This window comes from Balaenoptera borealis (genome assembly GCF_965194805.1).
Source record: "Balaenoptera borealis genome assembly, chromosome: 14".
NCBI lineage: Eukaryota > Metazoa > Chordata > Mammalia > Artiodactyla > Balaenopteridae > Balaenoptera > Balaenoptera borealis.
Window position 1 is genome coordinate 74,275,068 of NC_138875.1, and position 14,121 is coordinate 74,289,188.

At 52.1% G+C, this 14,121-nt stretch overlaps 1 protein-coding gene and 1 long non-coding RNA gene across 2 annotated transcripts in view; one reads left to right on the forward strand and one right to left on the reverse strand.

The window, feature by feature from the left end:
- Positions 1 to 14,121, reverse strand: part of LOC309610957 — a 155,913-nt gene that overhangs the window by 81,400 nt on the left and 60,392 nt on the right. The gene's annotated exons all lie outside the window — the stretch shown is intronic.
- CRYBB2 (crystallin beta B2) lies at positions 1,953 to 13,615 on the forward strand. Its single transcript, XM_082354643.1, has 5 exons — positions 1,953 to 4,840; positions 7,561 to 7,679; positions 10,229 to 10,361; positions 11,492 to 11,634; positions 13,306 to 13,615. The coding sequence occupies exons 1-5, from the start codon at positions 4,745 to 4,747 to the stop codon at positions 13,472 to 13,474; spliced, it is 660 nt and encodes a 219-aa protein (XP_082210769.1). The 5' UTR covers positions 1,953 to 4,744; the 3' UTR covers positions 13,475 to 13,615.

Here is a 14,121-nt window from a genome sequence, read left to right on the forward strand (position 1 = left end):
GAATACGGAGGAAACACAAGGTCCTGGATTATCCATCAGATACTTGGGTGTTATCTGGACGGGTAAGACAAGCCTACCCCCGAAACAGCACCCCTACGCAATTACAGACACAGGCTTTAGGGATATTAACTCAGGGACAGCCTTGTGAATTGGACGTGGCCAGTTACCCAGAGGGGTTTGGTTAGGGTCTGTGGCAATGGCAAAATAATAAGAGAACCCTTGGGTTTCTGGTCCCAGCTATGGGAGGGGGCAGAGCAACGATATAGGGGGATGGGACCACAGCTACGTGCCGTCTACAACGCGTCACCACGGGTGGGAGCTGACCCAAGTCATCGAGCGTCACAGCCACTATTCAGGGTCTAGAACAGCTGTGCGTGACCTACAGGACCCCCGTAGACATGGATAGCCACCAAGGACCATGAAGTCCAGGGATGGGCTGATAAAAATGCCATACACTCGATTTTCCACCTGCCTACTGCCCCACCACTGCTGGGCTATGAAGGGACCACTTAAACGATTGAGAGCGGAGCTTGCTCTCAACACGTGGACCAGGAGGCTGACTTGAGCCCTGCGAGATATCACTGAGCATCCCAGGAGCATCGTCCCAGCGCCTACGCCGTGTTAACCTAGAGGCACCTAGTCAACACCGCCCGAGCTCAGCTGTTGACACCGAGGGACCAAAGGACCGTTGCCAACCACCTGTCAGGACAACAACTCACTTTTGGCCTTGACACAGGATCTACCCCCGGGGAACAGTTATAAAGTGGCCTGGGACTGGCAGGGTTAAGTCCCGGTGGTTTGTGTTTGCGGCTTCTTGGGAATAACGTTAGAAAGGGGCTTACAGATTTCCCCTGTCTTCTCTCCGGCCCCACCTAAGGCCGCTAAGGTAATTAACCTGGGCCCCTACTGGAGAAAGGCACCATTATATTAACCCTGTGGCCTGTTGTGAAACTTCCTCTCTGGTATTTGGCACTGGCTGTGGGGCCCGAGGGTGGGCAGCTGGTGTGGTCCTGCAGGCGGGGCAGAAGCCACAGGCGGGGTGGGGTTGTCTCAGTGCTCTTACTGTTTGTATTTCGCTTGATGGTCATGATATTCCCTGTCTAGTGCCTGTTGAACACCTTACGTTTCTTCCCTAGTCTGAGTGGAGGGAATCTGTTCACAGACTGGGCGGCAATGGGGGCCTCCCTGCGAGATGAATCTGATTGCTGATTGCCGTGGTGGTCCTCCGCTGGACTTACATGAAGAATTGACCCGATAAGCACCTGGCTTACTTGTGATACTCCTTAGCTGCCGGTGTCTAGATTGCATTTGTGGGGTTCGGTTGCGGTGCACCCCGGCCCGACCCCAGGGATATCGGGGAAGTGGGGTGGGCCAGGACTGCAAGGGTTGTGCAGGGGATGTAGGGGTGGAGAGTAGGCTCAGGCCCCTCAAGGTGGCTGTTCTCTTGCTCTGTGTCCATCCCCTGCTCGGCCAGCCCCTGCTTCACTCACATGACCACCCAATCCTCTTCATTGCAGGGCTTCATTAGTCCCTGGTTATCGATGAGCCCACCTGACGTCAGTTCCCCCTATAAAGGGCAGCCTCCTTCTTCCCTGAGTATCTGGAGAAGATTTCTGCCATGTCTGGGCAGCCATCGGCTGCACATGGTGAGGTGTCTCTCCAGAACCGTTTATGTCCAATATCCTCTGTCCAATAAACCACTGATGTCTCTGTCGCTGTCTCTGGACTCTTTCTTTGGTCTCAAGGCTGGGAAACTACAAGGCTCACAGGCTTGCGGGTGCAGCCCAACAAGTGGTAAACCCGGCAGACATTGGCCCTTCCCTCCTGATGCTTATCTTCTATTTGGAATGACAGCAGATAAATGAGTCACATGATGTCAGGTGGTGAGAAGTGCTACAGAGAGACACAGCATGCCCAGGGGCTGGGGTGTGTGTGTGTGTGTGTGTGTGTGTGTGTGTGTGTGTGTGTGTTGGGGGCGTGGAAGGCGGGGGCGAGCAAGTCCCCTCACTCAAACCCAGTTTCCAAACCCCCGTGCTGTCCCCTCTCTCCTGCCTGACCTTGGATTCAGTCAGGACACAGACTGTCTACAAGGAGGACATGCAAACTGGAGGAATGCCAGTTAAGGCCAAATGCCCATGAGGCAGCGATGAGGCCGGCAGGAGGGATGTGAGAGGTTTCTCCACACCACGGGGCCCAGGGATCCTAAGGGCACCCCGCTGAGGAACAGTGAGTGCTGGGACAGTCAGGGGCCTTCAGAATGAAGATCCCTCTCCTCAGCCCTGCAAGATCAGGCCTCTTCCCACCTTGGCCGCCCAGCCCAGGCCCTGCCCCATCACAGACCACCCTGTAGCTGCATTAACCTGTTTGCAGGTCTTCTCAAAATACCGCGACAGTGCCTTGTACCTGGTCCCCTTCTCTTTGGAACCCTCCTCCCAACCCGGCTTCCCAGGCGAATTTCTCCTCATCGCTGAGGACTTGGACTCTTCCCAGGAGCCTTCCTGGGTGGTCCAGGCTGGGGTAGGTCCCCTCCCTGACACTACCCCCTAGAGCAGAGCTTGGCGCCAAGTGCATGCCTGATCAATATTTGTTGAATGCACGGATGGATGGATGGATGCTGGACCCTGCCAAACCACCTTCCTGTCCTTGTTTTTTTTTCACCAGGGCCACTGAAATTTGCCTCTGTCTGCCTCCCCCAGGGCTCAACTGACCACATCAGTGAACCCAGCATGCCCCTGGTTCTGGCAGCTGGACGGCTGATGCATGCAAAGTGGGCCTCTCCTTGCTCAACCGCCTGACCACCCTGGCGCGGCCGAATCTGAAAGCTGATGACATTATTGTGCAGAGACACAATGTCTGTGGGCATTTGCTGACCTGGGCTTTGGTGCGGGCTTAATCCAGCATTCTCGCCCCGCTTTCCGCAGGGACGCAGCGGTCACCCGGCTTGGCACCGGCACTGCTGGGGAAGGTATAAATGCCACCTCCCGCCGGCCGGCTTCACGGGCACTCTCGGGCTGGTGTCACTGGTAAGAATGCCTCTCTTGCTTGTCTTGCCTTTTTCTCTCATCCTCCTCCCTGCTGGAAAGTGTGGGAGACCTGGGTTCAAATCCAGAGGCTGTCACTTTCTGACAGGGTGACTTGGGGCAAAGACCTCAAGGTGCTGAGCCTCGGTTTTCTTTTCTGTTAAATGGGGAGGGGGTCGTAAAACCTCCTTTGCTGTGGGGCTCAGAGTTACATAGGTGAGCGGTCTAGCGCAGTGCCTGGCACAGTGTGTATTTTGGTGGTGCTCCTTATTAGTATTAGACAGTCCATCAGCATCCTCGTTTCGCCAGTGGAGGAGCATATAACTGAGGGTTTTGCAAGTGGAAGGAGTAAAACCACGGAAGGTTCAGCTTCATTTCTAGGGTGGTGAGTCAGCTCTCTCCATATCCACAAACACTCCCGGGCACCGGCTCTGTGTCCCGCCTTGGGACAGCTAGGAAGCAGCCCCCCTCTCGGGGAGCTCCCAGCAACAGGTGACTCCAAAGGCACTAAAACTGGGTGGAAAGGACACTAATAATGCCATAATTGCTGCCGTGCACTGAGCACTGAGTGGGTTCCGGGACGGCGGCCGAGTGCTTGAGGTTTTCTGTGTTATATGATTGGATCATCACAACCTGTGGACCAGGCACCATCCTGTCCCCATTATACAGAACAGGAAATTGAGGCACAGAGGGGATGACCTTCCCAGGGCCTTGATGCTGGTAAGCAGCGGAGGAAGCACCTGAGCTGAACCACCTGAGCTTAATCTTTAGTCTGAGGATGCCGCTGGGGCTGTAATGTGGGATCTTGGGCACAGTGACAGACCCAGAGGGCTGGTTTCTTAGGGGAGAAGGGCAGGTTTGGCTCCCAAGCTGCTTAGTTGAATGTCCTCTTTTTGGGGAACATCCTGGCCTGGCCTCTGGTGTGGAAGGAGCTTCTGGAAGCCGGATGTTGTCTCTGGAGAAGGAGACAGGTTTCCGCTCTACACTGGGAAAACACAGGCTGCGTTCTCTGTCCATCCTGTGGGAAGGGAGAAGAAACTGACACTCTTCCAGAATTTTCTGACGTTCTTGGCTGCTGCTGGTCACAGTGCCTGAACTTCCATAACACTCGCGTCGTTGCTTTCTTGTGGCAGGAGTTCCATAACGCACTTGTGTACTATTTGGGTGGTGGAGGGGAGGATAAGACCAATGGTGGAAAGGAGCATTCTGGGTACTGGATGGGGGGGGGACCAGAAGTCAAGGAGGAAGTTGGGGATGAGGGGCGGGGGCCCAGGGGACTCTGTGAGATGGCAGATTGGGAGCTAAAACCCGGCCAAGCACAGCCAGTGCATGGGGTTTGTCTGCCCACGTTATATTCTTTGAATCAAGAAATTTCTCCATAATATCAATCGATGCATAAGAAATTTATGCATAATAGCATCAATTATCTGGGGCCAAGTGGGTCCCCACTCACACTCTAGTTTCTCACTTTATTTTTTAGTAGACCTCATTTCTCTGTCCCCCCCTCGGAGCTGGCCTGGACACAAAGAAGCGAAGCTAAGGATGGATGTTCAGGCAGCCGCTGGCTGTCTCCACTGCCCTAGGACAACCTGAAATCAGGGAGACAAGAAAACAGGACGTGGGGCTGGAGTGATGTGGCCCCAGGACACGCCGCCACCACCACCCCTGTCCCCCCAGTGGGGGAACCGAGGGCCCAGAGAGAGGTCCTCACTGCTGCTTCCCCCATGCCTTGCCTTCCAGGTCATTCCTGCACCGGACAGCCCACCATGGCCTCAGACCACCAGACCCAAGCGGGCAAACCTCAGCCCCTCAACCCCAAGGTGGGTACCACGTGGGAGGAAGGGGTGGCGAGCACGGTGCCTCTCCCAGACTCGGTTTCCCTCCTGTAAAGTGGGGTTGGTGTCTTCCTTTCTGGGGCTCCCCCTCTCTGGGCCACAGTCTCCCCAACTTGCACACTGGAGGGGGTGCTGATTCAGAAGGCCCCTCCCCAGCCCACGACTAGCATCCTTCTGGCTTTGGAGACTTAATTTTCTCTGCCTTACCCTTTACCCCATTGCCCAGGGTGGGTACCCAAAGCCAAGGCAGACCCTCAGTCCAGTCTGAGATGGGGCTTGTGAATGGGAGGTGGGGTGGGATTCCTGACTCCACACCTGCTGTGTGACCTTGGCCAGTCACTTGACCTCTCTGAGCCTCAGGTCCCTCCTTCAAAAACTGGGGAGCGTTGGACTCATGGCATAAGATAATTGTGAAGAGGCAAAGAAAACAGGCCCAGCCTAATGCTTGTCCACCTAACGCCAGCCTTCTTTGTTTTTTCCTCCTAAGGGCGGTGGGATCTTATCCCAATGTCAGGGGCTTGTCACACTGAATCTGCCCTCAAACTTCTACAGTCCACCAGGCTGCCCTCCTGTTTCCCTCTGCCTCAGAGGCCCCAGGCATAGATTCCATCCTGGAACTGCCTTTTGGTCTGATTTGGGCCCCCACCCCAGCTCACCCCAATTCTGTCCCTTAAGAGGCTTACTTTCTAGAAGAAAGACAATAAATAAACTAATAAATACATAACTTCAAGGAGTGGAAAGTGTTAGGAAGAAACAAGAGTGGGTTCTTTAGGGTCAGGGTGGACGAGGAACGTGTTAGCTAAGGTGGTCAGGGAGGACTTCTCTGAGGAGGTGACATTGAGCAGAGCCCCCAGTCAAGTGAGGAAGTAGTGAAAACTGGGGAGTTGGGGGTAGGGGAGAGCATTCTTGGCAACGGGCACAGTGAGTGCAAAGGCCCAGGGGTTGGAGTGAGATGGGTGCGTTTGAGCAGCAAGAAGCCCAGTGTGATATGGCTTGGAGCAGCTCTGTCCAATCGATTTCAAATGGGAGCCACTTATGGACTTTAACACTTCCTAGTAGACATGTTAACAAAGTAAAAAGAAACAGGGGAAATTAATTTTCATATATTTTATTAAGCCCGATATATCCTAATGTACAGTCAGTAGAAAAATTATTGGAGAACTATTTTATATTCTTTTTTTCATACTGTATCTTCAACATCTGATGTGTTTTTGATACCCATAGCACATTTTAATTCAGATTAGTTGCACATGTTCAATAGACATCTAGTAGTTGCTGAATTGGACAGTGCAGGTTGAAAGGATCAGGTAATACGTAAATTTTTAGCATCCATTTGTTGATACTTACAACAACAATGATAATACTGAGCTCCTGGGCTCTGAGGCCTTTCAAATGCATGGGGAGGCTGACCTGCCTTGCCCTCCTTGCCCCTGTAAGCCCTTGTCTCCCAGGCCAGTGTCATAATCCACTAGCCCCTGACTCCCAGGTTCTCGATTCTTCTCAATAAGCCTGCGGAATAGGCATGATTCCCCATTTTACAGATGGGACAGCTGAGGCTCAGAGCAATCACGTGGCTTCCTCAGGTTGCACAGCTGGATGCAACAGAGGCGACATAGGAGCCCAGTTCTCCTGACCCATCTGTGATCTTGTCAGTGATCATAAAGGCTGAACTGAGCCCATGGAATTTGACTCTGAACCTTGCTGGGCCTCCCTCCCCTGGCTTTGTCTGGCTAATCCCCGGCCTGGGAGAGAGGGGCGTGTTTACCCAGCCAGTGCTGACCGCTTGGATTGTGCAGCTGCCCCTCCTGGAGGCCCACTTCCCTGAACCCCGCCCCCCTTCATCCGGAGGCAGTCCCCTGGGGGAAGTGTGGCTGAAAAACGTCTGCCCCCAGGTTCTGTCTGGAATCCTGAAAGGAGGCAGCTGCCCCCCGCCCCCACCTCTTAGCACTTGGCTGTGAGGCCCTGAGCAGCCCTTTCATTTTGCTGATCTTCACTTTTCCTGATGGGGATCCTGCCGGCCCTTCCCTGGGCTGCTGAGAGGCAGGTGAGGCAAGGGGAGTGAAGTCCTCTTAAGAAGTATCCGGAGGATAGCCTGCAAAACCTGTGGGGGCTTAAGAAAAGGGCACAGGTATGCGTAGTCTTATGGGTGAAATGGGGGTGAAGGGTGGATATGGCAGCACTGGTCCAGCTCTAACGGGGGCAGGAGAAGCTTAAGCAGCATGGTCTAGCATCTTATTACTCCTACTCTGGTCCACAGACCAGTGGTATCAAAATGCTGCTCTACAGGAAACAGCATCAGACAAGCTTGGGCTCTAATTTCAGCTCTGCCACTTACCCACTTGGGAATCTTAGCATGTCCCTTAATATAATTATGCCTCCCACACGCAGAGCAAATATGGTGTGCTAACCATCACGTTCCTCTGAATCCTTCCAACAACCCCATGATGTAGGTTCTGTCTTTATTTCCCATTTTACAGATGGAGAAACCGAGGCTCAGACAGGTAAAATACTGGCTTAGGGTCTCGCAGCTGGTAACTGGAGCCAAGAATGTCAGACTTTATATTTGGTTCGTGATTCCCAAGTGTGGAACCCTTCAGCATCCTTCAAGCCTCTCTGAGCCCCCTCCCTACGCCCACTCACCCCCACTGCCCTGTTCTCCCTCCTCCCCATCATGACGGGGGTCTGACTCTCTCCTCCTGTTGCAGATCATCATCTTTGAGCAGGAAAACTTCCAGGGCCACTCACATGAGCTCAATGGGCCCTGCCCCAACCTGAAGGAGACCGGCGTGGAGAAGGCAGGCTCTGTCCTGGTGCAGGCTGGACCGTAAGTACCTGGGGGCCTCACTTGGTCAGGGGTTGCCGGGGTGAGGCAGTCAGGCTGTGGAACGAGCTGGAGGGATCCGCTCTCACTGAGCTCCTAGACTGTGCAATCAGGAGACCAGGATTTGGGGTCTTGGCAGCCTGTGGAGAGAGCCTGTGGTTTGAGTTCAGATAGAGCTGGGTTTCAGATCCTGGTTCCACCACTTCTGTGCTGTGTGACGTTGGACCAGGAACTTCTCTCTCTGCGCCTCGGTTCTCTCCTCTGTAGGATAAGCATGTCCTCCTGGGGGTGATGGGATGGAGCTCATGTGAAAAGCCTGGCACCAAGGTCATCCACTTCCTTGAGGCAGGGAGACAGACACAGTGACTCCCGTGGACCTTTTTAGAGCTGCCAATCTCTGGCTCTGGGAGTGTCCTCACTCTCCTGGGAGGTTTAAAGCTGGATGTCCCAGCTCTGCAACCACCCCTCCCTTCCCAGGTCCTGGTGATACTTGGTTTTCGCAGATACGCTGACACATTTGGGGGCCAGCAGGCTTGGGACCCCTGGCCCAAGAGAGAAGGGGAGGTGACTGGTCAGGTCTGACTCTGCTGCGCTCAGGTGACATAGTTGAGCACAGCCTGTAGGGGCCTCTCCTTGTGGTTCCCTGACTGTTCCTTCTCTCCAAGAGCCTCCGGAATCAGGGGTGGCCACCAGTGACCCCCAACCAACAGTTCAGTGAGTCTAGTGTGGGTCCTGGATGACCCGCACCACACCTCAAGGTTCACCGGGAATTCTGCAGTGTGTGATGACCGTAATTGAATCAGAGTCTGCTGGTGTGGAGAACACGGCCAAAGGAATGGCCCTGCCCAGCCCCACTCAGCTGATGCGCTCAGAGCATCAGTGTGCCTGACAGCATGTCTTCCCGGACGGCTGAAGTTTTGACAATTGAAGCACCACATCTGATTTTTCAGTTGTCTTTTTTTTTTAGTATCTGGATGCAAGAATTTCTCAAATAGACCTTATATTCCTCCTCTGCTTTCTTTTAAAATTTGATAGTTTTATTAATTATTGTTTATTGTTTAAAATTAAGGAGCAATGGTTAATGCAAAAAAGCCATACGACTCTAATCTTACCACTCAGAGTAACCATTAAGATTTTCATATAAACTTATATTTTTCTCTGTATATATTTCATCAAATATATATTAGATATATACTTAATCAAAAGTCAGATCATGCTTTACATACTGGTTTATAACTCATTTTGAAAACTTTTATCTCAAATTCTCTCCATGTCATTAAGTAGCATTTTATGTCAGTGCTTTTCAAAGAGATTTTTGGAGGTAAATCTGTATCAGAATCACAGAAGGTGGGGAGGCTTTGAAATGCAGATTCTTGGGTCCCAGCCCTGCCCCATTGTATCAAACTCTTGGGCCTGGAGCCCAGGAATCTGCATTTCACAAACCCACCACCCTGTGATATTTCTGCCCAGTTAAGTTTGAGAACCCGTGTCCTACTTCATTGATTTTCATGCCTTTGTATCATTTCATTACGGGATATGACATAATTTACTCAACCAGGCCATGCCCATTGGATGTGTAAGTTATTTTGATTATTTGATATTATAAACGACACCGTGATGAACATCGTTACCCATGTTATCTGTGAGCTCTTTGACAACTGTTTTCTAAGGACACGTTGCCTAAAGCTGAATTGCCAGATCAAGAGGGCATCCTCTTCTAAAAGCAGCAAGAAACATCATCTCCCCTTCCGTTAAGGACTTAGATTACTGTTCCAAAGTTGTCACTGTGCCAGGCTGAACTGTCTGCCTCTGCGATGAACGCCCCAGAATGCCAGGCGTTATGAAGTCGGTGCCACCTTTTTCTTATTGTCCCCTTTCCTCTATTAGCCATGCCTCACTGGCAGGTAATCCTTCCCTTTAAGGATTTTCTCTTCTACTGTGGATCTAAGACTATTAGAGTTTTGTGTAGCGTAGGAGTCCAGAGACCACCATCAAGAACCAAAGAGGAAAGAGACCCAGAGAGAAGGGGTTGGTATGAACAAGGTACGTGAGCTTTAGATACAGTGATATTCTGCAGTCTGTTCTCGGTAGTAAAAGCTGATTGGGCACATTTCTTCCCAACTCCATGTTCACTGATGTCACACTGAGAGCTTGACACTGGCCACGGTGGGAGTATTTACACCATGGAAATTAGCAAACGCTACAAACAGGATTTGTTTTGTTTTTCAGAGCTGGCTGTTGATTTACCAGCATACCATTGGCCTTAGGACATGGGTTCTATACATCTGTATTTGTTGCTAGGCCATCTTTTAGACTTCCTCCTCATTTCTTGGTTATGTTCCAGATGATTGAAGTCAGCACCCTGCTGGGTTCTGGATAACTGAGGTGACGCTGCTCTTGGATTTGCTGTGCTTGGATTTAAATGAGGCTGCTACTCATTTTGATGAGCTGGGCAACTGTGAGCACTGGGGCCCAAACGAGTAGCCAGGGTCCCACCAGAGGAAGCCTGGAGTGAGCCTGACCTGCCCTCTCTCTCTCTGTCTCCACTGCAGCTGGGTGGGCTATGAGCAAGCCAACTGCAAAGGGGAGCAGTTTGTGTTTGAGAAGGGTGAGTACCCCCGCTGGGACTCATGGACCAGCAGTCGGAGGACAGACTCCCTCAGCTCCCTGAGGCCCATCAAAGTGGTAAGCCCCCGACCCTCATCTTCTTCCTCTCTTTGCCCCCTTGGAGCCAGCGGTCTGGGGACCAGGAAGGAGCCTTCACCTCTGGCATCGTGCCCCTTCTGACTGGCGGGGGACTTCCTGGCTGTGTGACCTCGCATAAGTCACTTCACTTCCCTGAGCCTCAGTTTCCTCACCTGTAAGATGGGGATATTAGTATCTACTGTCCTGAGATACCAGCAGGCTTAGCCTGAGAATTGCCATACCGTATGACTTCAGGGGCTTCATTCAAGATGCTCCAGGGGGCGCTGTTCACATTCTATTCTATGTGGATGGTGTGGTCCAGGGCTGTGTGATTTCTGTCACAAAGCAATCGTTCCATAAATGATTGCCACCATAAATATTCAAAGAAATTCTGGGTTTCGGGGTGGAGGAGAAGGCAGTTTAGCTCTTGTTCACAATTCATGCCAGTGTAACCTTTCAGAGCTTCTCTGATCCTGATTACTAGTATGTGAACTCTCTGGAGGGCAAAGGGCCCAGCGATGCTCAGTTATACTCCCAAACCTCCCCAGCCCAGTCTAGTTCTCCCCAGAACTAGATGGAAAATCGGAGAACATTGGACTTGGCATTCCACAGACCTGGGTTCCTCTGCTGGCTCTGGCACTCCCGGCTGTGTGACCTTGAGTCACTTTACCTCTCTAAGCCTCAGTTTTCTTATCCACCAAACAGCATAAAAGTAGTTTAAAGGATGAAAGGAGATGACTAAGAAAAATGTCACAGGAACAGGAGGCTGGGAAGATATGTGGAGATGAAGGAAAGCCAAAATATTTCAAGTGTCTACTAGAGGCACGATAAGCCTATGTGTGTGTGTGTGTGTGTATCATGGCTGTCATTTATTTTTAAAAAAGGGAGTTGAGGCGTTGGGAGGGAAAATGCCATTTCAGAATCAAATATTCCCCGAAGTGTAGAATCTGGAGTGTCTGTTACGTGAAAATAGCCCAGTAGGATCTTAATGAACAAACACTGTTGGATGCCGTTGCCATAGACACTCACGTGGTGGGGGTCTTGGGCCAGAGGGCTGCAGGTGGAGCCTGCTGGTCCCAACTCCAGGGACCCCTCACCCACACTCGCTTTCCCCCACTCCCTGTCCACAGGACAGCCAGGAGCATAAGATCATCCTCTATGAGAACCCCAACTTCACAGGGAAGAAGATGGAGGTGATAGACGATGATGTGCCCAGCTTCCATGCCCACGGCTACCAGGAGAAGGTGTCTTCTGTGCGGGTGCAGAGTGGCACGTGAGTGCACACCCAGCCCTGGCTTGCCCCGCCCCAGGGGCCCAGACCCTGGGCTGCTAAGTCCTGCTCTGTCCTGAACTCTGGGGATCTTGTACATTCCTGACCTCAGTCTTCTCATTGGAAAATGGGCATTGAAATCATCAGCCTACACATGGCTTTTGGCCCCTGAAGTTCCATTCTGATCTGCCTTTTGGGCAACACCCTACCTCTGGAGGAGAGAAACCTTGGCCTTAACCTCAGGCCCAAAGAGCAGGACAGTAAATGGTGGGGGTGGGGGGGCAGGGTAAGGCAGAGGTGGGGAGGGTGTGGGAGGAGCAGAAGCTGGGAATGAGTTGAGTGGTCTTAACAGAGCTGGGAGAGGCAGGAAGCCCAGCCCGTGCTGGCCTTTGACGGCCTGAGTTCCTGAGATTGGAAATAGGAGGGATCCTTCTCCACCAAATTAAACTTCGGCACATAAACCTCAACCATCAGCATTGGGGAATTTCTCAATGTGAAAAATTTGGATTCCACGGGGAGTCTGATGATGGGCTTTGGGTAGTGGCGTGCTGGAGCCGGCTTGTACCAGCTTGCAAAAGCTGACTGTTAACTTTTCAGAATTTATGTGAGCTGGTTATTTAATCATTGGTAACTTGAAATGAGCCATCATGAAGTATTTACACCTCAGAAATTGGAAAATGTTACAAATCAAGACTTTCCCCCCCCCCCCCCAAGAGAGCTAGTTTACCAACACATACTGGCTTTCTGGGACTTGTCAAACTCCTAGAGTGTGCAAAGTTCTGTATTCATGTTCCCCTCCATTTACTCGTTTATTCATTCATTGATTCAATTTGTCGAGTGACGTCATATGCCAGGCACCGTGTTAAGTGATCAGTTAAGTCAAGGTAGGTTAAACAGACCTGGCCTCTGCCTTGTGTAACTAGCAGTCTGGTTGGGGACAACTGTTAATAGTTTAGGAATCTGCACGAATCTGGCCTCCTTCCCCGAGGAAGGCACTCTTGAGCTGAGATCTCAAGAAAGTAGGAATTATAGAGGTAGAGAGAAGGAAGGACATCCCAGACAGTGAGAACAGCACATGCAAAGGTCCTGTGGTGGGAGGAGCCTGGTGAGTCTGATGGGCTCTACAAGGGACGGAGTGGCTGTGCTGCAGAGATATAGGGGCCCAAGTCTGAGAAGCAGAGCTAGAGGTGTCCACAGGGGCTGGATGGGCAGGTCCATGTGGGCCAGGACTGTGTGATGCTTTCTGGGGAGAAGACTGTAATGGTCATCAGGTACTCAGAGTGAGTGACCCCTAAATGGTGATGGCTTCAAAGGGTGGAGGGATCATGGAGGGCTCCTGGGACCTAGCCTGCTGTCCTTTGGCCTTGCCAGGGGTTGGGTTAAGAGGCCTGTCTTCTTCTAAGCTTAAGTGAGCTTGAGATCACCCCTTCCTCTGAACCCAGTGTCAGGCCTTCAGTTAAAAGTTGCTTCTGGAGGTAGTGAGCTCCCCATGAAGGGAAGGAAGAAAGCAGAGGCTGGTCCCAGGAAGAGTGGGGGTGTTCCTGCTCGACACCCAGTTAGTGTGAAATGATTGAAAGGCCCCACCCTTCCTAGTGGCTAAACAATTCTCCCTCTCTCTCTCCATCTGCATCTCCTGTCTCCCCACGTCCCCTCTTCCCACCTCTGGCCCTGCAGGTGGGTCGGCTACCAGTACCCCGGCTACCGCGGGCTGCAGTACCTGCTGGAGAAGGGTGATTACAAGGACAGCGGCGACTTCGGGGCCCCCCAGCCCCAGGTGCAGTCCGTGCGCCGCATCCGAGACATGCAGTGGCACCAACGAGGCACCTTCCATCCCTCCAACTAGTGCCTCCCATTTCCTCCTTCCCAGGGGCCTGGTCAGCTGCCCAGGATCCCACCAGACATCCTGGCGAGTGAATAAAGTGTGACTTGCAACTTGTCCACGGCAGTGTCTTTTATCCCCCATGGGAGCCAGGGTGCTGCGTGCACTTATCCCCGTGCGAGCCAGGGTGCTGCGTGTAGTGTGTGTGTGCACGCGTGCACTTGTATGAAAGAAACACAGAAAGAAGAGAGAACCAGAAAGTGACTGGGTGAGGGGTGGGCAACCTCTTCGAGAATTTTCAGCTCTGCAGCTGCTTAGCTGTGTGACCTTGGGCACATTGCCCAACCTCTCTGAGCCTCCACTTCTTCACCTGACTTACAACCCTCTTTACCCCGTGAGTGGCTGGCTTGGCTGACCTCTCAGTCCTTCTTGTGTGGTTGCTGAGCAGTCACTCAAGGGCATGTGATGGATGCTCCAGCCCTTAAAAATGTACCCACTGCCTGCCATTCCCACAGAATTGCCTTATCACCTTGAACCTGGGAGTTTTCTTAGATCTGCCCAGCAGAGCCCCAAACCCTGCAACCCCCACTCCATCCAGGAGAGAGGTCACAATGACCTGTTTGTAGGTTTGTGTGTTCCTTGGTTCCTTTGTTCACAACTTGATTGGGGTT